This window comes from Rhyacophila brunnea, unplaced genomic scaffold (assembly GCF_057557595.1).
Source record: "Rhyacophila brunnea isolate RB1 unplaced genomic scaffold, BYU_Rbru_1.0 scaffold_1, whole genome shotgun sequence".
Taxonomy (NCBI): domain Eukaryota; kingdom Metazoa; phylum Arthropoda; class Insecta; order Trichoptera; family Rhyacophilidae; genus Rhyacophila; species Rhyacophila brunnea.
In genome coordinates, this window is record NW_028232751.1 from 41,280,770 (window position 1) to 41,303,578 (window position 22,809).

Below are 22,809 nucleotides of genomic sequence, written 5' to 3' on the forward strand. Positions count from 1 at the left end.
ATAATAATATGTCGTCGAAATCTACTCCTTAAAGTTAGACGCGTATATAAGGGACTTACGCGCCTAAGTATGGTTCTGCATCGCGCTGTAAGGCTTGCAATAAATCTAAGCCGGCTCTCACATCTAAACTCGCCTCGTCTTCCGCACAGCCATAAATCAAACATTCTAGGATCGTCGATCCGGTGTTGCTTATGAAAACCGCGCACATCTACCTAGCGACAGTCGCACGTCATCTCTTGAAACGTATAGATATTTGGATGCGGCAATTTTGCGAGCATAGGAATGACCAATTCGTAGATGTTCGTATGAGTTCTGACGTCTTCGATTCACAGCATGAGAAGCAGGCGATTTGTTGGTAGCAGCACTAGATGTTCTTACCACACTAAAAAATCGCATTCGACCAATCTGCTGAGCTCCATCTGGCAACGTTTGTTTCTATGAATGACGATAACGTCACATCGACGTATTCGATACGTTACAGACGAGGCAGTTTAGATGTGAAAGCCACCTAACATTTTTTGACACCACAAATAATGTTAAATGTGTGAAAAAAACTTAAATATTATAAAAGGTTTGATTAAAAATTGTAATACTAACTGTTAGTACCCATCTTATATCTTAACAATAAATAAATACATGTGACATTTTATGACTTATTTATTAGTTGCGAAACAATAAATTTTTCATCTTGAAAATAGTGGTAATAAAATAAATATGATGATGAGAAAATCTAGCTTTTTTTTACCAACTAGCTTATACGTATTCTCCCCCGTCTGACATATTATTTAAGTCAATAACAGTTGGTAATACTGCATGCGTACATTACTTGTACGTCATTTGTTTGCATTTGGCGATTATTTTTATGTGCGACATATTAATTATTTAAACAGCTGTTTCAATGTTTTTCGAGTAGAATTTTTTTCATATAGGATTCTCTTGCAGATATCATTTCAACTCATCGATCGCACTACCTATTGGTAGTAAAAAAAAAATCGTTACGGCCAAGTAATTAAACGGAAAATCGACTGCAGGCAATATAAATCATTCTTTTATTACTTTAAGATTTTTTTAAACCATTTCTTTATTTGATTTATTGTTGTTGCATTCATTATTTAGGTAGGTATTCATAACAATAAAAATCCACAACTAATTTAATTGGCTGTAACCTTGAAGTACGAATTCAAAACTATTATAGATAATTGTTATGTTATGTTATGGTAATTATTTATTTTCTTTCATTTAACAGTGAATCTTATGTAATAGTTTTTTGAATATGTCTATCATTTTATATTACGCGTTTATAGCACTATAGAAGGCGGCCGTGCACAAATCGTGATCAGTGATCACATACATATACACGACGGGTGGAGATATTGTAACAATGATACATAGATCAAAGATAATTGAATAAAATATGGATAGGGCTTTTCTTATTTTCTATATCTAAGGCATAAAGCCCACCAAAAAAGCCTTCGGTGCGCTCACTACTGAGTAGGCCCCCTCCCACCCGCGCATTACCCTTCACCTATGTAATAAGGGGCTCAAGGAGCACAAAATAATTATTATTATCAGCGTCTCTCATAACAAAGCAATAAAAATATTATTAAATTTCTCGGAGCTTGTAATTAATATCGGACACGCAATAACTGAACAAAGAGTTCACTGTTCTTAAATAATGGCTTCTCGCCCGTCTATCGACGACGCTTCGAGGAGCGTGATTTTGCTTGCCGTGTTCAATGAATGGACTACATTGTATTTTCGTTAATTCGTATCGCTGAGAAGCCAAAAAACGGTGACACATGGGCAGGCGGGCACAATACGTCGTAAAATCCATTGTGCGCTGGCGTATTTGATTACGTTGTATTTTCGATGATTCACATAGAAAATGCCCGAGCGGCATTTTTTTAGTGGACTTTATGCCTAAAGCCTCGATGACATTGAGCTACTTTATAACCTGCTTGTTGGCAAATTTAAAAGCGAGAGAGTCAGTCAATCGCACTGATTGTGATGATGACACACAAAATTTTCCACTCGCTCAGAAGCCACAAGCTAGCGACTATTTTGACAGGGCGTAGTTCGTTTTTTTACCGGGAGGTCGCCACTATTGCTCTTGCACATCGGCCCGGACGCCAGCGTGTAGCGTGTAAAGTTGACCGGCTTTCAACTTTTCTCGGTAGATTGTTTAAAATCTGCTTGTTAGCTTGTTCGACGATGACACTCGGCGAGTTGTTTACAAGCAGATTGTAAATTCGCCGACAAGTAGCTCAACGTCATCGACCCATAACAAAAACACCAAATTTATTGGCTGGGTATTGGGGTCCTAGCAACTAAATTGTTATACACGTGCGTTTATATGGAAACCCATATGAATTGTCTAAATGAATAAGAAAGAAATGTGAAATCTGATTTCAACAACGTGTTATAAAATATCTACAAAATATAGACATATGACTTTGACGTGTGAGTAGTCTTCCTCTTCCTCGTGTACTGTTTACCATTTAAATTTTAAATATAATGTATGGCTATTGAATTGAAAAAATCTAAATTATTTTCTATTCCTATTTGGCTCTGCTGTGTAAGGGTTGCGACCCTTTCACTTTATCGTGGTAATAGATATTCATTTATCTTACAAATGTCAAAAAGTAAGCAAGAACCAGCGCTCGAAATGGATATGTTTACGAACCGGAGCGCTCGACAAATTTTCTGAAGATATTTACATAGTCATCAAATCGTAAGTGTATTTTATGAAAATAAGTGTGTCAGATTTTCTATTCTATGGCCTATCTAGCTCAGACGATCAACATATTTTTTCCACGAGACGGAGCGATAATTTTACAAATTTCACGAGCTGGAACGGCGCTCCGGTGCGTTCCGTTCCATTTCGAGCCCTGGCAAGAACTAGGTACCTATCTCAAACTACCAGTGTTATTATCAGCAATACAAAGATATTATTTTTTTTCAAAGCCTTATTAGCTATTACGATAGGTTCCCATCGAATTGTGAGTTATTTCAAAATGCTGGTTGCATTATAGAGAAAAAGAAATAATTTTCCTACCAGATTCATTAATATTAAAAAATATAGCACGGAAAACCTAGTGGTGGTATTGACTATTGAGGTTACAATATGCAATTAAATTACTGAGATTTACTAATGAACGCATCATGTGAATAATAAAAGGACACTTGTTAAAATGAGCCTGTGCATAGACATTTAAATGTAATTCTATATTGCAACAAGGCTCATTATTTCAAATCAGCAGTCATGTCTTCACATCGGTCAAAGATGTCCGTTTAAATGTTGTCAGCTACGCACAAAATTCATTTAAACGTAGCTAATAAATTAACTACAGCTTTATTGCAATAGAACACTCACACATTGCGAATTCGCGTTCATGATTTTTACATATTCTGCTAAAGTATCATGGTATCTCTAGTTTCGGTTGTTGTATTACGACTGAGGATCGTGACCACTCCAAAACATCCATCTTCTGAGCTACCACGACTATCCACCCGTCACTGTCGCCTGCTTTTCTCAGGGCACAGTAAAGGTGGTGTATGCCGGTGTGTTTAAGTAAGAAAATAAATTACACCGCTTCTCTCTACAACAATATTCGATGTTGTATTATGTCCCCGAATATACCCAGCCAGACGATATCAGCCTGTACTGATGAGCATAGGGGTACCTAAACCCTTGCTACCTCGCTTCGGAGGACATTTGGTACCACTTGTTCACTTCAGTATACCAACGTCCTTCCTTTATTTCTGATGCCTACCCTAAACTATCAATTTCTAGATTCTCCGATTCACGACGAGAAAATTATCTGAAAAACTATACAAGTTACTTTATTTCGAGTCTCTGGATGATTGATTGATTCGGTGACTGCTATTTCCAATATTTATCCTGGTATAAGACGTCCAATAATTCGATTAATAAAGAATTTATTTTCTTTATTCACCGAATAATTCAAAAGGTTTTGTAATGTAACATTATTTATATTAAACATACCTATATAATTTAAAAATATATTAGATATATACTTACTATAAACTTTTATTATTATCATAATATATTTACTTTATAATGTAGATATTATATCTGAGGTGTTTTCAAATTATGTATGATCACAATACATCTATTTGATTTTTTTCCTTTTCGTTTGTAAGATACTTGGGGTTTTATTTATTATATCTATACTATAAATGTACTATACTATACTTATATCTAACTATAAATCATCTTCTAAAGGCCACTATTTGATAGTCATACAACATTGTTGGTACATAGCAATCGCATTTAAGCTGAGGATGATTCCTGAAGGCCGATACGTGTCAAGCCAATAAGATTTTTTTTTAAATAGTTATTGATCATAGGGTACGCGGTTATTATATAAAACCTTACCTTGGTACGGATTTGAATCTAAATGCAAAATGCATACATCATATTATCATTAGTTTATTTATTCGCACCTGCTGTCAATGTGATTTCAATAATTGAATAGATAACTCTAAATTATATTAAACATGCACAACTCGACTGATCATCATAATAATAATTCTTTATTGATCGTCTATTGCACATGATAATGTCATTACGTGGTAAATGCAGTGAATCTGCATACTGATTTATGCGTCATCAATAGTCTAATAATACTCATATTGAAGTGGCGAAATGTGTCAAGTTGAAGGTAGATGCGCTGTGGTAGATAACTGAAAAAAAGTCCTATGATAACCATATTTGCAGGTTTTAAATTTTAATTTTGTTCATCTTCAGTAGTTTATTGAACAAAAAATGTTATATATATAATGGGGTTACTGCCAAAAGTTGGTAAGTATCGAAATCATTTATGGAGTAATTGCAATTTGAAAGTTTGACATGCCTTAGGCATAAAGCCCACCAAAAAAGCGCTCGGTGCGCTCACTACTGAGTATGCCCCCTCCCACCCGCGCATTACCCTTCACCTATGTAATAAGGGGCCCAAGAAGCACAAAATAATTATTATTATCAGCGTCTCTCATAACAAAGCAATACAAATATTATATTATTTCTCGAGGCTTGCAATTAATATTCACGATGACATCATTCTACCAGCGAAATATTGGACACGCAGCAAACTAAACAATGGGTTCACTGTTATTAAATAATGGCTTCTCGCCCGTCTATCGACGACGCTTCCAGGAGCGTGATTTTGCTTGCCGTGTTCAATGAATGGACTACGTTGTATTTTCGTTAATTCGTGCCACTGAGAAGCCAAACGACGGTGACTCATGGGGCAGGCGGGCACAATGCGTCGTCAAATCCAGTGTGCGCTGGCGTATTTGATTACGTTGTATTTTCGATGATTTACGCGCCTTTTGTGAAATTTTGCGCGAGCGCCCCACTCGCTGCGTTAAGTGAGTTTTACGCCTTTTAAATTCAGACATAATGCTAATTTCTTTGTACTTTATTTGCATGTTAATATATATATCGGATGGCCTTCATTTATTTTTCTAGCAGACGTATGTATATATAGGCACATAATCTGTTAACTCTAAACACCTAAATTATCGACATACCAACTTTTGGCAGCCCCTCGATATTACCTTTTTATAATAGATATTCCACGAAAAAAAGACAACGCGCACTAAAATAGATATTCCAACCACGATTCGAACATAGAAAATTCCCTTGACAGAGAAAATATTTGGCATCGAATCCAGTGCGTGTTAATTAATGTATATATTTAAAAAAAATTACATCACTGTAAGTATGTTAGGCTAAAATACCTATAGCCTCGGGCACGCGGTGACACTGGTTCTTAAATTGTTTGTCTTTTTACAGTGCATGTATAATCGTATGTATGTGTCGTATCCGTGTAATCCCACCTAAACACTCACAGTCTTTTTAATTGTATTAGTGTCAATTATTGTGCTGTAGCCGGTTACGTATTAATGTCATAAACACGTATCCGCCTGGTTAGGCAAATGGATAATCAATTTATAATACTTAAATACCTACAGGCAGATGATGGAAAATTATAATATTTTTGAAGAATATAAAATAACGAGGTTATTATTTAAATACGTTAAAAGGCAATTATTATTTTTTTCAGAAGGAAGGCTTTAAATAATAGCCTAGTATTGAGTCGTCGCCACTGCCAAATTGTCAATATTATCCAAAATTATCATTTGTGACAAAATCATAATTGGATGTCACACAGCCGAAAGAAACCATCAACATCAAGCAATGTAGATATTGATATAACATACAATAATATTTTTCAGATCTTTTTAATGTTACCTGTGTCTTTTTTATGTCAAACATACAATAATTCAATGAATTTCAAAGTTGTTAAAAAAATATATGCAATTATAATTCAATGGCCCTCATGGACGGTCACAATCAGGGAACTCAGAAATTCTGTTCTGTGGTCACAATAATAACAGATCACATTATTGCTAGAATTGACATATCGAAAGATAATGTATCAACACATGTGGGTCTATTATATACACAAGGCGGCTATCGGAGGCCATCGACGGATATTTACGTATTGAGGCGGTTAATTGTTCCAAGTCATATTATATAATAGTCAATCAAAAAATATTCATTTATTTATTAAATATCTAAAATTATGCCATTAAACCATACACAATTTTAGATATTTTATAAATAGAAGAATATTTTTTATCGTCAATTCGTTTAGTCTAGTATTCACTTATTAACGAATATTTGTCGTACTAAGGTTAAAAATATAAATTTATAATTTAAGAAATACATATTACGCGGCATAAGCGTTGGACTATCATGCCGTGGGTCCCAGGTTCGAATCCTGGGTCTGGCAAGTACACATATTGTTTTTCAATATGTGTGTGAGTCAGGGTATGGACCTTATAGGTTGAGCAAGTGGCTGACATCCATTTCTCGTAAAAAAAAATCTGTTAATACAAAACCTCTACTCTGTGGAGGCCCATATGATCCTATTAGGATCGGACATGGTCGAAAAAAAAAAAAAAAAAAAATAAAATAAAATATAAAAATATTTGTAGGAAGTAGATTCGAACCCGCGCCAACAGAACATTCAATTTGTATACAATTATTACTGCAGCATGACTGCAGCCGACCGCTCGGCGGACGTGCTCGTCGCGACGATATGGAAATTGTAATAAAATAGTAATGGTTACATTTTTGCGTTACACTCGAATTTGTGCACACAATTTTAATATCGCTTCAAGCGGTAAAACATATTATACAAGTTAATATCAATCAATTTGTCAAACGGTATCGATATTTCTATGTATTGATACTTTTTGACTACCTTTTGACCAGGTGTATATATACCAGGTGTATAATATAATGAAGATGTTTATTTTCACGATATAAACATGGTTTTTGAAAACCATATATCCCAGCCTAGTAACTGCATTCAAAAATACTTTTTAGAAGTAATATAAAGAAGTTCACGAAGCTTCAAGATTCAAGAGATTTAAGGATAACTGGTTCTAGTTACCGTGATCCCTTAACGCAAGCATTACGCAAGGAGGTGACGAACAACGGGGGTCACCCATACTTTTACTTAATTGATATTTTAAGGCACCGTGAAAAAATGTTCATACACCAACGGTGCCGTTAAACAAATAGTTTGAAAACCACTGAAAAAATATATTTAGTAGACCTGGCAGGGACGAATGCTGGCCTAACATTGTAAATAATTTAAAATTGTCGTATCTGGCTGGTACTATTTTTTCGCTTCGATTTATTATGAATTGTATTTTTTTTTAATTTATCATTGATTCGTTTCGACGACAGGTGTGGGTTAAGTTGGGAACCCGGGATATTAACTGTTAGACGTGACGTTTTTTTAACGCGGTCCCGAATGGCGCTACCTGCTTGAAGCAAGATAGAGGATAACAATAATTACAGTCATGAACATTGCGACACCAGCGTCACCGTACAACGAGCCAAGCCAATGCTGACGAATTACACGCCCGCTAGCTGTGGAATTTATATTATAAAAGGCAGTGTACCTTTTTACAATGTTGAATATACGGCGTAGATACCTAATATATATTTTAAACGCCATATATAATATAACAATAAAAAATCAAAAAATGCAGCAGCTGTTACGTGTTCACTTTCAATTTAAATAACCACTTTGTATACAGAATTGACCCGAGCAAGAAGAAAGAATATCGTCGACCTACTGGATAAAAACAAGCAAAATCCATATCGTTTCCAAAATCTTGGTTTCAGTTCAAATGGAAAACATTAACTTTTATTTTCTTCATAGGTCTGATGCTGGAGAGTGAACGAAAGGTGTTTGAAAAGATGGATGGAAAAAGTCCGATGTCCAAGTACTGGATGCCACTGGTCTGGGCCACGAATATCATCAACCGGGCACGTAAGGAAGGTCTCATCGTGAGCGATCACATCGTCCAGACACTCCTGGTCGAGTTATCAGATATCAGAAGGAGGCTGGGAGCACTTATTGGCTACGATACTGTCTGTGTGCCACTGGTTTATACTCAGGTAAGTTTCTTTCTCCAAATAAACATGATATTCTTTGTGTACCTATAAACCAAGATCGACTATATTCAGGCTGGGGTAGGAAGCTGCAAATCTTGATCATAGTGGTAGTTGTTATATATTCTTGCAATTCATGCAATATGGTAATCTGTTTGTAGGAAATGGTAATTGTTGTAAAATGGTTAGGTATAATTTAATTTGAACGAAATATTCAATCGAAAATCTTCAATTACTGTGAACATGTTAACGTATTGCATTCGAAGATAATAAATGACTAGCACCAGCATTGCAGCTCGCTATTCAATGTCCCGGCCTGACTATAGTCGGCCTTGATTTAATTTCAACCTATGGTTTCGAGAAAACCAAGTTTAAACGCATGGTTATTTTTTTAAATATTTCCACGCTTAATAATGTAGCTATATAAATTGTATTTTCTCCATTGTGTATTTTCGTGTCTTTTTTAAATTATTGCACATACAGAAATAATCCTAAATAAAAATGTGTGTACAATAACGGTTAAAATTAGGATAATAATTTAATTAGTACCTACATATTATCAAGTATAAGTATTGTAAAAACAGAAAATTCAAACAAATTAGTATATATATTTTTGAATAACTCGTTGGTACCATTTAATGTCTTTAAAATATGCGTTATCTCTTTAAAATATTAATCGAGGTAATAATTCGTTGGTCTATCTATGCATTTCAAATAAATTTCTTCTGATGATTGTTAAATTTTGTGAATTGATTAGTTAGGTACCTACTTTAGTATGTACATTTTGTTACAATTTAATTAACTTAACTCAATTTAACTTGCTGTTAGAAACTGACATATTTGAATTGCCATCAAATATTACAAATGTATGTAGTTTTGGTAGCTCTAGGTATATCATTTCCGATAGGCATTGCAATATTTTCATACGTAATCAAAAAAACCATTATAACTTTATTATGAAATGAAATTCAACACAATGACAATAGATTCATAATATGAAACTTCTTCAGATTCAGTTAGCGATTTTTCCGAATCACAATTGATCGGTAGGCCTAGAGGGGCGCTGGATTCACGAAATAGTGTTGAATCGTGCTAAGGGACGTGGTAGTGAAGTGAGATGATGATTAAAAGAACCTACGTACTCGTACTACGTAGAAAACCTTTACCACGTTTCTGCACAGAACGCTCGTGTTTTATCTGTAAACATTTTCCGAATACCTAATTAAACATGTGATTCATCACAATTTCCTTCGGACAAATGTCAATAATATTACGTTGATAGTGTTATACTAGAAACAGCATATATATATATTATGTACACAGTGCATGTTATTTTATAATTTTATTGAAAAATATAAAATATAATAATATTTTATAAAATCGAATTGAATGCCCTACTTAAATCAGTGGTGCACAACCTATTTGACATAAGGGCCATTGTATCAATTTTCTAATTGTTCACAGTTCGCAGTGGGTAGAAGTATTGGAAAAATAATATATTGCCTGCAGTCGATTTTCCGTTTAATTACTTGGTAACGAATATTTTTACTACCGATAGGTAGTGCAATCGATGAGTTGAAATAATTTCTGCAAGAGAATCCTATATGAAAAAGACGGGAGGTAAATGATTGAATTAAAATTATATAAATGCATCAGTAGCCTGATGCTGAGTACCTTCGATACACGGAAGTACATTGGAACATGTATATGTCTGAGAGCGATTGAAGACACATATCTACATTCCAATGTACTTCCATTTACTTACTTTTTTCAAAATTGATTTTTTTACCCAGTCTCTCAAAAGGCTACCGACCAATGATGTAGATAATGTTTGTTACTTTTTAAATTGAAATTAAGCCCTAAATCCTAGTCATAATAGTCATAATAGTCAAAAAATATTCATCTATTTATTAAATATCTAAAATAATGCCATTAAACCATACACAATTTTAAATATTTTATTGATAGAAGAATATTTTTATATATTTGTCAGCAGTGGGATTCGAACGTTCGCAATTAATATTTATTATTTATATATAATATGTATATTTCGTTTTTTTAATCACTTAATTAGATATATAAAATATAAATTATTGCACATGTCGGGATTATTTCCAATCGTTCAGATGAATCAGTCATGCGACGCCTTACTAAGTGGGCTGTTGATTCCGCGACATACATTTTCGTGTGCAGGTTACATCCACTTGTTGCTTCTGTGGTCTTTCCACGATATACACAACATGCACTTTACCACTTTGCGATACTTCTAGTTTATGGATTTATTTTAAATTTATTTAAAAAAAAATGTTTATACCGAGTCTCTAACTCTATTATGGACTTTTATGTCTCAGCCATTTTAATTACAAATCAATTATTGCATTCGGAGGAATGTGTAACTTTTCAGTAAGATCAAACGTAATAATTCTTGATATTGTGTATATTGTATGATAATCGCCCTATAAGCCGTTTCCACAATTAATTTTTTTTGGGACAATTTTTTAGAAATCTCCCGGCTTGGTCTCAAGCTACCAATTCACTCCTGGTAGGTGAATAAATAAAAGTATATTTTTTTTTAAATACGTCGAGCGTTAAACTTTCTTATCACTGTAATAAAAATATTTATTATTGTGCAAGAATGACTACAGAGAATTTTAAGATCACCGTGATGTGTTATTGAGTTCTATTGAAATCAATAACAATACATATTATGTCATCAAGACTTCAAAACACTAAGTAAATTAATTATAATTATATTATATAGGTCAGTGATGTTTAACTAGTCAAAATTCCACTTTTTTTAAAATATAAATAATTGAGTGAAGAAAATGTTACTTGTATTATTCTTCTCTTGCTACCGTCTTATGTTCTTATATAAAGGTTGGCGACCAAATCGCAGGAACCCCTATCCTGCCGCCCTGTGTGTGGTAAACGTCACCATTTGAGGTTCATAATAAGCATTTCATAGTATATCTCATCTTAATTCTTTATAATCATAAACGAATATTGTTAGTATGTACGGTGATATTAAGGTTTTGTTTGGAAATAATTTCCCTAAAGGGAAGGGTTTGCGTAGCACAGTATTAGTGTCCATTAAAAACAAATCAGAAATAAACACTCGCACGTTCTGTAATTCGGCTGCCATCTTCAATAAATAGTAAACGATTTTAGTTTTTCGGCCATATCTCATTAACGGTTAAAATAAGCGAGTGTTGATTTTTGATATGTTATTACTGGACACTAGTATTATACTATGTAAAGCCTCTCCTAAGGGGATATTTTCAATTATGACAGGGAGAAAAAAATTAACTAAAAAAAGTAATTAAAAGCCGCCAAAGAGTGCGATACTTCGTACCCTTGTGGCACAGCCTTAAGGGTTCCGTCGCCGTGGCCGGCCCTCCCTCATCCTGCATCGGTGCTACAGGAGCGACCTACGTGCTGCAGGTCTGAAATGACGGGAGGCGCAAGATTTGGCGATGGACCGAGGGTAGTGGCGTGAGCTTGTGCTTGCCCTATGCCCCAATGTTGGGACGTGACAGGGTGGAAGAAGAAGAATTATTTGTGATTAAATGAAACAAAATTTTATAGTAGGTACTTATTCCACGTTTTAATTAAATTCGGTACATTAACAAGAGGACGAAACCGGTACAGAATTTCATTAAAAAGTGGAATAAGTACTATAAAATTGTGTTTCATTTAATTACAAATAATTAATCAAATAATACAATGCAGTTCCACCATGAATTGACAGTTGACACTATAAAAGAAATTTAAAAAAAAAAATAAGTAATCTTTTTAATCAGTGTCATCCTTGTTGCACCCCCTGGGGGTGTCGGAACTCTTAACTTACATAAATGCTTTGTATCTAAGGCTATGCCCATTATTCAGATTGACAGGTGCATTCTCGCGCATTATTTATCTGAATAAAAGTGGGAAAAAAACCTTTGACCGCATCAATACACACGGCGAGCATAAATAATGGGCGATAAGATAAAAATAAAATACACAATGCACTTCCTATGATTGTGTTGCATTCGATTCTAATATTCTGTTACCATAACATACCTGTCGTAGGTACCTACTCACCTGCTGACCGACCTTCGGATTTTTTTTTAATTTCATGCAAATTACCCTGCAGAGGGTATGCCATAGTGCACATACGTCAGGTATTTTTTCAACAAAAATTAATTACATATTATCGTCACCTTAATGGTCATTCCTTGTATCTCCGTATCGATGAACTTTTCAGAAAGGAAACTACTGTTTTTAATTTAAAATACTGGCATATAGGCCAATTAAAAAAACGCTATTAGTATTTTTATATTATAAAGAGTAAAACTTTTTCTTTACGAGGTATATATATATATAAATATATAAGATAGAGGAGTTACCTTGTTTGGTTTTTTATACTGGGAGTTAGAATATTTAAATCTTCAAACTCAATGTTATAATTGCAGTAGTTTTATACTTCCATCGAAATTCAATTGTTAGTTTTAAATAATATGTTTATTGTAATTCTTTTAATGGGAGTAAAATTTACGCTTTCCGGTTTCTTGGGATAAAAAACAAGATAGCGACCAAAAGGTCGCCTAGTAGTATAAATTATATTATATAAGCTGTGGAATTTCCATCAATGTCAGTCCAGACCAGCGATGCTCAACCTGCGGCCCTTTAAGCTTTTATGTGCGGCCCGAAACACATTTATTATCAGGAATTTCGTATATCTTGAGATTCGTTTCGACTTTGACGCACAGTGCACAACAGCACACGATTAATTTAAAAAAACACGCATAATTTTTAAAATTTCAAAAATGTTTTGTAAAAAAGGGGGCTTAATGATTTTTTTCGTCACACCAGTAGTGATGCGGCCTGCGTTACTTTACAAATATATGTATTTAGCCCGAAGAAAAAACAGGTTGAGTATCATTGGTCCAGACAGATACTCCAAAAATAAAGAAAATCATGTGACATCATTAATTATAGACGACCACTTACGGTGGATGAAAAACTTCTGGCATTATATTATTTTGTGTTAACAATTTATTTTCCTTGGATGTGAAAGAAAAATTGTCACGTAAATGTTGTAGAGTAATTTTCAATATCCAAACACAATCTTATCTTTGAACCAATATTGTGGTATTTAGAATCAACATAGTTTAATGCTCAGTCATTTACAAAAAAACAATATGCATTTTTTCGGTTAGTTTAAATAATATTATGTCGTATAATAACACATAATATATAAAATAATGGTGGTATTTTGACAAACTCGTTATTTTACAACAAATTGCATGCAGGTTCACCTTGTGATGACGGATATTTTTTTTTCGTACAAATATTACTCTGTATTAAAAAAATGTTTTAATAAAAATCGATAAAATTTATTATATTTATTTATGAGATTCTATACATTCTCTAATAGAGATTATTTCAAGGTAACCTTAGTGAAACACTTCTAACACATATTTTACTGATTATCAAACTAGGTTCTTACTAAAATCGGCAAATTTTATTTATAAAAAAATAGTTCTTCAGTAAGTAATTATATTGGATGATTTATTTTCCCGTAAGGGTTTGTTTTCGGTAGGTAAGTTTATAGGAAAGATATTCCTGTCATTTTGTTCACTATATTTTATCGTCATCTATGAAGAATTACACGCTGTCATGTTAATTTTTTGGTCACAAATTATTAAAACACAAATCTTCCTGCCTATAATTCTTCGACCCCAATCGTGTTAATAGAAAATAGGTACCTATATTGATTTTATTTTTATTTAGCTATCGTGCCTCTACACCGCGATATAAAAAAAACAATATTTATAACATATTATTTACAATTAATTATTTGAAGTCATAAATATTATTATTTTCAATTTTTTTCATCTAAAATCTTGAATATAAATCTTATCTTATATTTTAAGATATTAACGATTGCACGACTCCATTTAAGTGGCTTATAAAGGTTCGAGGGATACTGATATTTTCAAAAATTACTATAAAATAATATAATATATTATATAACAGATAATATCTGTAATAATATTATGACGCTCTTTGAAATTTCGTACATAGTTTGTAGAGGTAGGTTTTGTCGAAAGTGCGGCCACACCGGCAACAAGTCGCGCGACAACTCGTTAAATTTTACGATAATTATCATAATTGCTTAAGAAATTTTACGATAATTATCATGCTTATCGTAAAATTTAACGAGTTGTCGCGCGACTTGTTTTCGGTGTGGACCCGGCATTAGGATTTGCGTATAATAATAATCCCAGTGGCGTGTAATAAAAAACAACACCAAGCATAAGCTCGGACGTAATTTTAGTCGGCGAATGAACGCGGAACGGATAGATAATATGGCATCGGAATTGCAATTATTTTTATCAGTGTTATTGTTTCCAGACGCAATTTGATATCATTTCTTTTTGAAGTGCAACGTAAAAAGCCTTAATCTGGCGAGTAATGTTTGTGTATAGATGCGTGCCGGGATTTTCAGACACGACTGGTTTTCTTTTTATTATGAAATTTGTATACGCAAAACTTGATATGTATTGTCTTGGAAATAATTGTCTACAAAGCATAAAGCATCATAGAAAAGTTTATTTCCGCTCCGAGCCGGATGTACCTTATGGACTTTTATTGAGTGGATGTTCGGAGTGTAGGCGATCATATAGACATTCATTTTATATTACACAGTCAAAAAGTTCACAACATGGTATTAAAAATAATAGTATAAAAAGTGGTAGTTACCAACAAGACGGGCTTTGTACATCTATTAATTGAGGGCAAGAGAAAACCTGGGCCGCCGAAAATGAGATGGCTAGATTGCGCCATAGGAAATTTAATAATGCTCGGACAAAGCAACTGGAAAACGTCAACGTTGGATCAGCCAGGATGTACAAAGTTTTTGGAAGAGGCCAAGATCTGCCAATGGTTATAATGTCATAAATAAATAAGTATACACAATTTATTTACTTTCGTCGTAATAATGAAGATATCTTTAAATCCTTAAAAATTATGTTTACAGGTGAGAATTTTTCGGTATTGCGAAAAACTTCTTACTTGTTAAAATGTAAATAATTACAAAAAAATGTCACTGAAGTTAAAAGATTTTTATTTGGGTACATACAAAATGCTTTTCATTATTATTATCTATTATATTTATTATTATCGACCATATCCGATCCTAATAAGATCATATGGGCCTCCACAGAGTAGAGGTTTGTATTAGCAGATTTTGTTTTTACAAATTTTTGTTGAAAAGCCACTTGCTCAACCTATTAAGTCCATACTCTGACCCACACAAAAATTGAAAAACAATATGTGTACTTGCCAGACCCAAGATTTTAACCTGGGACCCACGACGTGATAGGCCGACGCTTAAGCCGCGCGGCCATCGTGGGGTACATGAGCTTTTCATTAGCTATTCATAATCATACAAAGAACAAGAAATATGAGCGAAATTTTATGGATCAGACACACGGCACTGCTGTTTGCGGTGCTTTGACGCAGGTCTCACTTGATTCCAAACGCATTTGATTAGAATCTCAAATTGTATTAAAAAAAACCAACGTCTTACTGTATCTACCCTCGCAAACTGCAGTGTTACCAAACCAGAATCCCGGTATCGAGACAACTAATTCCAAAATCACTGTAGAAAATTAATTCTGCCTGAGATTGCAATCCCTAGTCTAAACGTGTTGTAGAAAAAAAATCTCAGTATACACCCAGTTTAGCTGTTATTTTTAATATTTTTTATCTTTTTTCCAGAAGAATATCGAATCGTGACTTTTTTATTGTTTACACAAGTGCTTCTCACTTACATGTTATTTGCTATTCATACAAAATTCAATAGCCAAGTAGCTCATTTGCTCACTCACTATGGCTCACTCACAAGCTCACATCTTGTTATGATACTTTCAGTATATAAGTAGTAGATTAGTTAATATAAATTTCAATATTATGTTATGAATGACCACGACTTAATATGTTCGACTTGTACCAGAACGAGAGTATAAAAATAATATTATAATGCAGATGACAGGACAAATCGCGTCAATTATTGCACAACAGATTTAATTGTTTAGTAATAGAAAATAGCATACCTACTTCAAAAAAGTATCATTTTTTTTAACAATACTTTGATACCTTGGCATCGATACGATACCGGTGTCGATATTTTTTTATCAGAATCGAACAGTGGCGAAGGGTGGAGGTAGGCTGTTAATATCCGACACAAATTGTGCACACTAAACTTTATCAGCCAAACGTATTTATTTTCATTGAACAACAGGTGCAATGTGTAGATAGTGTTTGTTAGTTTTTTTTAAATTCAATTAAACCCTGCCCAACCCAAGTCATAGTAGCATAATAGTAAAAAACGTGTTCGTTTATCTATGAAATATCAAAAATTATGCCATTAAACCGTACATCATTTTAGATATTTTGTAGAAACAAGAATATTTTTTATCGATTATGGTTTCGCGTGGCAGGGTTTAACTGATTTTTTAAAACTAACCAACACCATCTATAAATTGTAGTCTTTGATCAATAAAAACAAATACATTATGACTGACATAGTTTTATGTGTACTATTTCTGTCAAATCTTAACAGCCTACCTCCAACCCTTCGTCACTGTCGAATCCAATGTATAGAATATTTTTTTAAAGCTACCAATTCAACCACCCTAAAAATGTTGCGGAATCATAGTACAAAATTTGTAGTCGTAACTCTTACTTACTATGCAATTTATTACTGTTTTAACACTACAATATTATAATCACAATCACAGTTGTAACTTTCTATTCAACATTTGGCTTAGCGATTACGTCACTCAATAAGGATGCATTTATATATTACTGTCCCTAGCATAATGTAAAACAATGTATCTCGTTTCATTTCTACCAGGCGTCGACAACCTTTTTCGAGCTGAAAATAGAATCAATATTTTTTATAAAACATGAAACATACAACAAAATCAATTATTGTTGTAATAACTAAATATCAATCGTATTTAAATGTAATATTATGTCACAAGCCAAATCGAGCCATGGCCTGCTCAATTGTCAACCTTCACGATACTCTGTCACCAGCAACATCCTTCTCCACATTATCTCCCCAGCGAAGTCTTGATGTTCCAGCAGGTATTTCCCTTTGCATTATCGGACATAGTAATTTGGGGTCTAGGACGATTTGGCACCGGACAATTGGACGCCACGGAATTCGAAAATAAATAGACGTTAGGTACTTGTAAGTACTAAAAAAAATATTCAATATTATTATTTATATTTCAATGATTATATTATGATTTAATAGTTGGTGAAAATGTAAATATGCAGACGTAAACAATGATTTAATCGTACATATGTTTAAGTTCCAACGAAAAAAGAGTTTTTTATTTTATATAAAGCCTTAGGCATGGTAATGCTCAATCCGCGATAAAGAATACATTATTTTAAGAGTAAAATAAATTCAAACTACTAAGTAATAGATAGAAACTTATTAAAATACCTCGTCTACACGTGTCTACGACAGTGCGGCGTCCAATTGTCCGGAGGCCAATCGTCCCATTCCCGTAATTAGGACTCGTTGCATGAATCCCGCCGGCCCGAGGATGCTCATATTGATTATCATCACCGTCCGTCGGGATCGATACACTGCTGGATGAAGGAGGCAATAACTTTAACACTAACATTTTTTTCGACTTATACGAGATATAAATGAAAACTCTGCCATTCTGGGCAGTGTTGACCTGTGTGTCCCTGATAACTATCTTAGAAATAGAGAGCATCAGTTGTTTATTCTCCCAAGGTGCAGAACCAACCTGCCACTGGTAATGCCAATTGGGAGGGCGATAACTATGTTCAACGAAATTGCTTTGGGTGTTGGTATATTCCACCTACGTGAGGATGAGTATAGGTGGACGTTGTTTTATAAATTCTTAAAATAGGGTCTGCTTAATTCTTCCGGTGTAATTCCTTGTACCTATCTAATTTATGTTTTTTGTATGTGCACATTTCTACTGTTTAATAACTTACTATATACTATGTCTATTCTGATCTATCTCTTTTTTATGTAATATTGTTTTATATTTCTTTGTTTCTAAATGTCATGTTGTTAACGTCTTAAACTTATAGTTTGTAATGTTCACAATATGTAAAAAAAAAAAAAAAATTGAATTGAATAACTCGTCCCACTCTTCAAGACACTACTGCATTTGTCTAGCAATTCTCCACTCGCCGAGCAACATGTCTAGCGCATTATCATTGCATCTGCTTGGCGACGAATCTTGTCTACCTCCTTATCCGTTGATATATTTTGCGGCATCATACTGTCAATATAAAGATTCCTTTCTTACTTAGATTGTTCGGCATTATTTTTGTATTAAGCTTTGTCAAAATTTTCTTGCTTATATGTGCCCCTCTTTCCTATACACACTCTCGACTTTGAAAACATGTAAATTTAGTCAAAGCACACTTGAGTGCGTGGTTACCTCAGTCTTGAGTAACTGTTTCTGAGATATTGCTAGTCATAAAAAATACTGATGCTTCACACAAGCGTAGGGCCCCGTGATACGCCCGATTAAGACCGGGTATTGTACAGGGCTGGTGAGATTTAGTTCTGACATTAACTTCAATGTTTCCTTTTCTGGTCTTGCATCGTTATGTCCAACATACACCTTTCCATGCCACATTGAACTTCTCTTAAAACAGATTAAATTATAGTTTGTCTTTGTATCAGTATGTAGGTATATGTATATCGTATCAAACATACATTATTTACCAATAATATCACAGAACAGATAATAAATAGAATTCCGATATGCTATATTATACCAATACAGTAAATATTGACGCAGGGTTTTGAATGTGTGAGTGTCCTACAAAAATGAACCACGCATTATGGACGTGCAATAGTGTTTATAATACACCAATATTAAATAAGCGTCAATGCATAAACCGAGAGCAGTCTTCAGTATTCGGCGTATGACGTATTCTTGACACGTGTTTAAATTTATCCCGTATTCTTCCTTACTCTAGATCGGTTACCTGCTTCTCCTTACCCGTTAGGTATTTCAGTTCATTATTGCTGAGTTCCCTGAATAATATAGGTACTATTCATTTATAATATAGGTAGTGTTTGTAAAATAGTTGGTCATTTTTCCATCGCAGTATGGTGAATGTATATATGTATTTAGTATATGAGTAGGTAGGTGCGTAATTTTTCAATTACATTTTCGTGTAAACAGTGAATCAAGATGTGAAAATAACAAATATCTACCATTCAGAGTGATTAACATTGTTAGCATTATTTTAAATATTTCGTAAATGATAATTACTTATATTATACGAGTAATACATAATATTGTATCCAATAACATAATTTCAAGAATAATAATTACAAACAGTTAATACTTAGTCTTACTATACAGGCTTCTCTTACATACTATTCTGAAAAGTGAAATAAATAAAGTGAAAGTTCTTAAATCAAAACTAACATAACTCAGCAGGTAATTTGCTATTATCACATCCTGGCTAGTATTCAAGACAGGTGATCTATTACATATTATAATTGAATTTATTTTATTTTATAATTCAATAAATCTTTAACTAGAGACAGGGCAGGATGTAGAGCGGCATTTTACAAACTTGCAGTGTTGGTGTATCCCTATCAAACATTGATTTATTCGGCGAGCAAAAGGTCTTATTAAATTTATTACTTAGGTAATAATATAAAGGCTTGGTAACGTGCTACCTTTTGTTTTCAATACAAAACACGTATCAATCAATTCGTGCAAAAGTTTCATTGCAGGTAACAGGCCATTTTTTTCTCAAACTGGAGGCCGCAGTACACTTCTGCTTTCTTTCCCCCATGTCCGATCCTAATAGGATCATATGGGCCTCCACAGAGTCGAGGTTTGTATTACCGTATATGTATTTGCCAGACCCAGGATTCGAACCTGGGACCCTCGACTCTATAGGCCGGCGTTTAAGCCACGCGGCCATCGTGGGTGCACTACGTGGCTGTAAAGGTTTTTCATTACACAATACATTCATAGTTTGAATTATCGCACATTTAAATAACATAATATAATTTTCCCAGTTCGCGATAGCGGAAATACATAATGGGAATTTTCGTCCCGAAATTTCTGATTATAGGAAACGAACTTTCTTAGAAGTGCGATAAAAATATATTTTTTTATTGTTTAAAAAATCGCCAGTGGTGCAAATATCCACAGTTTTTATTTGTCAATAAAAATAGTTTTCGATTAGCACTTTTGTCTGGTTATTTATTATACCTGAACTTCGTATCTGCGTATCCTGAGTATCGGTTCAAGTACGCAATGGTCTGTGTTTTGTATTACGCAAAGGGAGCATTTTTGAGATTGCTCCAGGTGCTAAACACCTTACTACGCATCTGAATTAAACTTATTACCTGACTCATTCATACTACTCGTATTTATCAATTCTTTGTCAATCAAACTATTCATTACCATCATCCCATTCAATACTATCAATATTGTAAAATTCACATGTTCATTCACAAATTTAATAACCTCTATCTACATATTCATTAGGATTATTATAGATAATTCTCGTCATGGAAACACTAGTGTTCATACCGCGGTCGTGCCAGTATGCCTGGCGGAATCAAAAATTTAAATCGAGACCTTTAGGTCTTCGTTAGATACCACGCGTAGTTGCCACACAGAAAGATAAAAATACTACGCGTGTTTTGAACTGGTAGCATTTGGTCTTCACAGAATACATGCGTTGACCTCCATGCAACCCTATGTTAGTTAACATCATAATGGATTTACTAATGCGCAAGATGATTAGCTTCGACGGCGGGATATGTCTGCTTCATGCAAACTTCAGAAGTTTGATAAACCTAAGACTGCATTAATATTAGATTTAATTCGCATGAGTCATGTGTGGACCTTTGAGCTATAAAGAACAACAGAACTCACCCGTAGTAATGTCCCGTTTGGCGTAGGCAGGTCATGCGTTGCTTAAGGGTGGCACATTTTAAAGGGCGACAAATGAAGGAACGGACACGCATATTACAACTTTTGAGAGCAGTGGCAGTTTTCTATGATGCAGACAATGCGATGCGGTTTATTCGTTAGAAAGCCCCGACATTTTAGTTTAAAAACTAATGGAATCATTAAAAATCCTGATAATATATCCTATTACTTCTGTTTTATAATTTAATAAATCCCCAATGGCGGTTTATAACTATCCAACAAATTTGCATAGATTTTTTGTGTAAAAATGGGGTGGCATACTAAGTTTACCGAAGGGCGGCACTTTGTCTAGGGACGTCACTGCTCACCCGGACAATGTAAGGTGTTAGGTTCGAATCAAACTTCGTCTACCTTTTTTTTTTTTAATATTACAGGACCTAAAAAGTTTTCATCCCATAGGTCCTAGACACTGCGACAATTATTGCCTAATAGATAAGTCGGCCCGGCCCTATTTATATGTATGGTACTGAATTATTGTTAATTCCGTAAAGAGTCTAGAAACGTTGTTACAACTTCCTAGTTCCTACTATTATTATAATTCATGCGAAGTTTCCAATAAAATTAATAAATTGCGTACAAGTAACATAAAACTTATTCGTATTTCTTGTCGTTACAATTTATTATATTGGCCTTCTGTCGATGAAGTAAAAATACTACTTATATAATTTCCGATACACTTCCTCCGTTATCGAATATCGAATTACTATTATAACTGTCAATATAATTAATTATTAATCCCGTATTGCATAGTGACGTATTATGGCACTTTGAGGCCCAATTGTGATCAATGATCACCGTGACCACTCTAATACAATACCGACTGCTTAATCTACAAACCATCCAACTGCACTTTAGACCAAAAATCATATTTGTATGGCATTTTATTTTCTATGCTCACACAAAATTTCGAACCCCTAAACGACCTAAACCTATAAATAAATGCGTTATCGTTCTTCACACAAAACAGCCAACTCTAGGTGCCAAATTTCCAATATCGTAAATGGAACAATTCCACTATTTATATAGATTTTCTTTACACATAAAATAGAAGCTAAAATAGTGTATTAATTTATAGCGTAGCTTATTTGTGTATTTTTGGAATTGTTAATTTCCGCTCGATAGTTAAATTATTAAGTTTTTTCTCCTTTCTGAACAATTTGCCCAAATTGAGCTAGCTGGTTTACAGATTAAGCAGTCGATATATGGGTTTTAGCCAATGACATTAATGGACAACGCACTCAATACAGTAGCTAGCAAGTAAATTCGCGCATAGCGACATTCGCA

General features: G+C 33.9%; 1 protein-coding gene across 1 annotated transcript in view; it reads left to right on the forward strand.

The window, feature by feature from the left end:
- Positions 1-22,809, forward strand: part of Best2 (bestrophin 2) — a 184,108-nt gene that overhangs the window by 124,927 nt on the left and 36,372 nt on the right. The window contains exon 5 of the mRNA XM_085944313.1: positions 8,268-8,506. Within this exon, the coding sequence (XP_085800439.1) occupies positions 8,268-8,506 (239 nt within the window). The remainder of the gene's footprint in view (positions 1-8,267; positions 8,507-22,809) is intronic.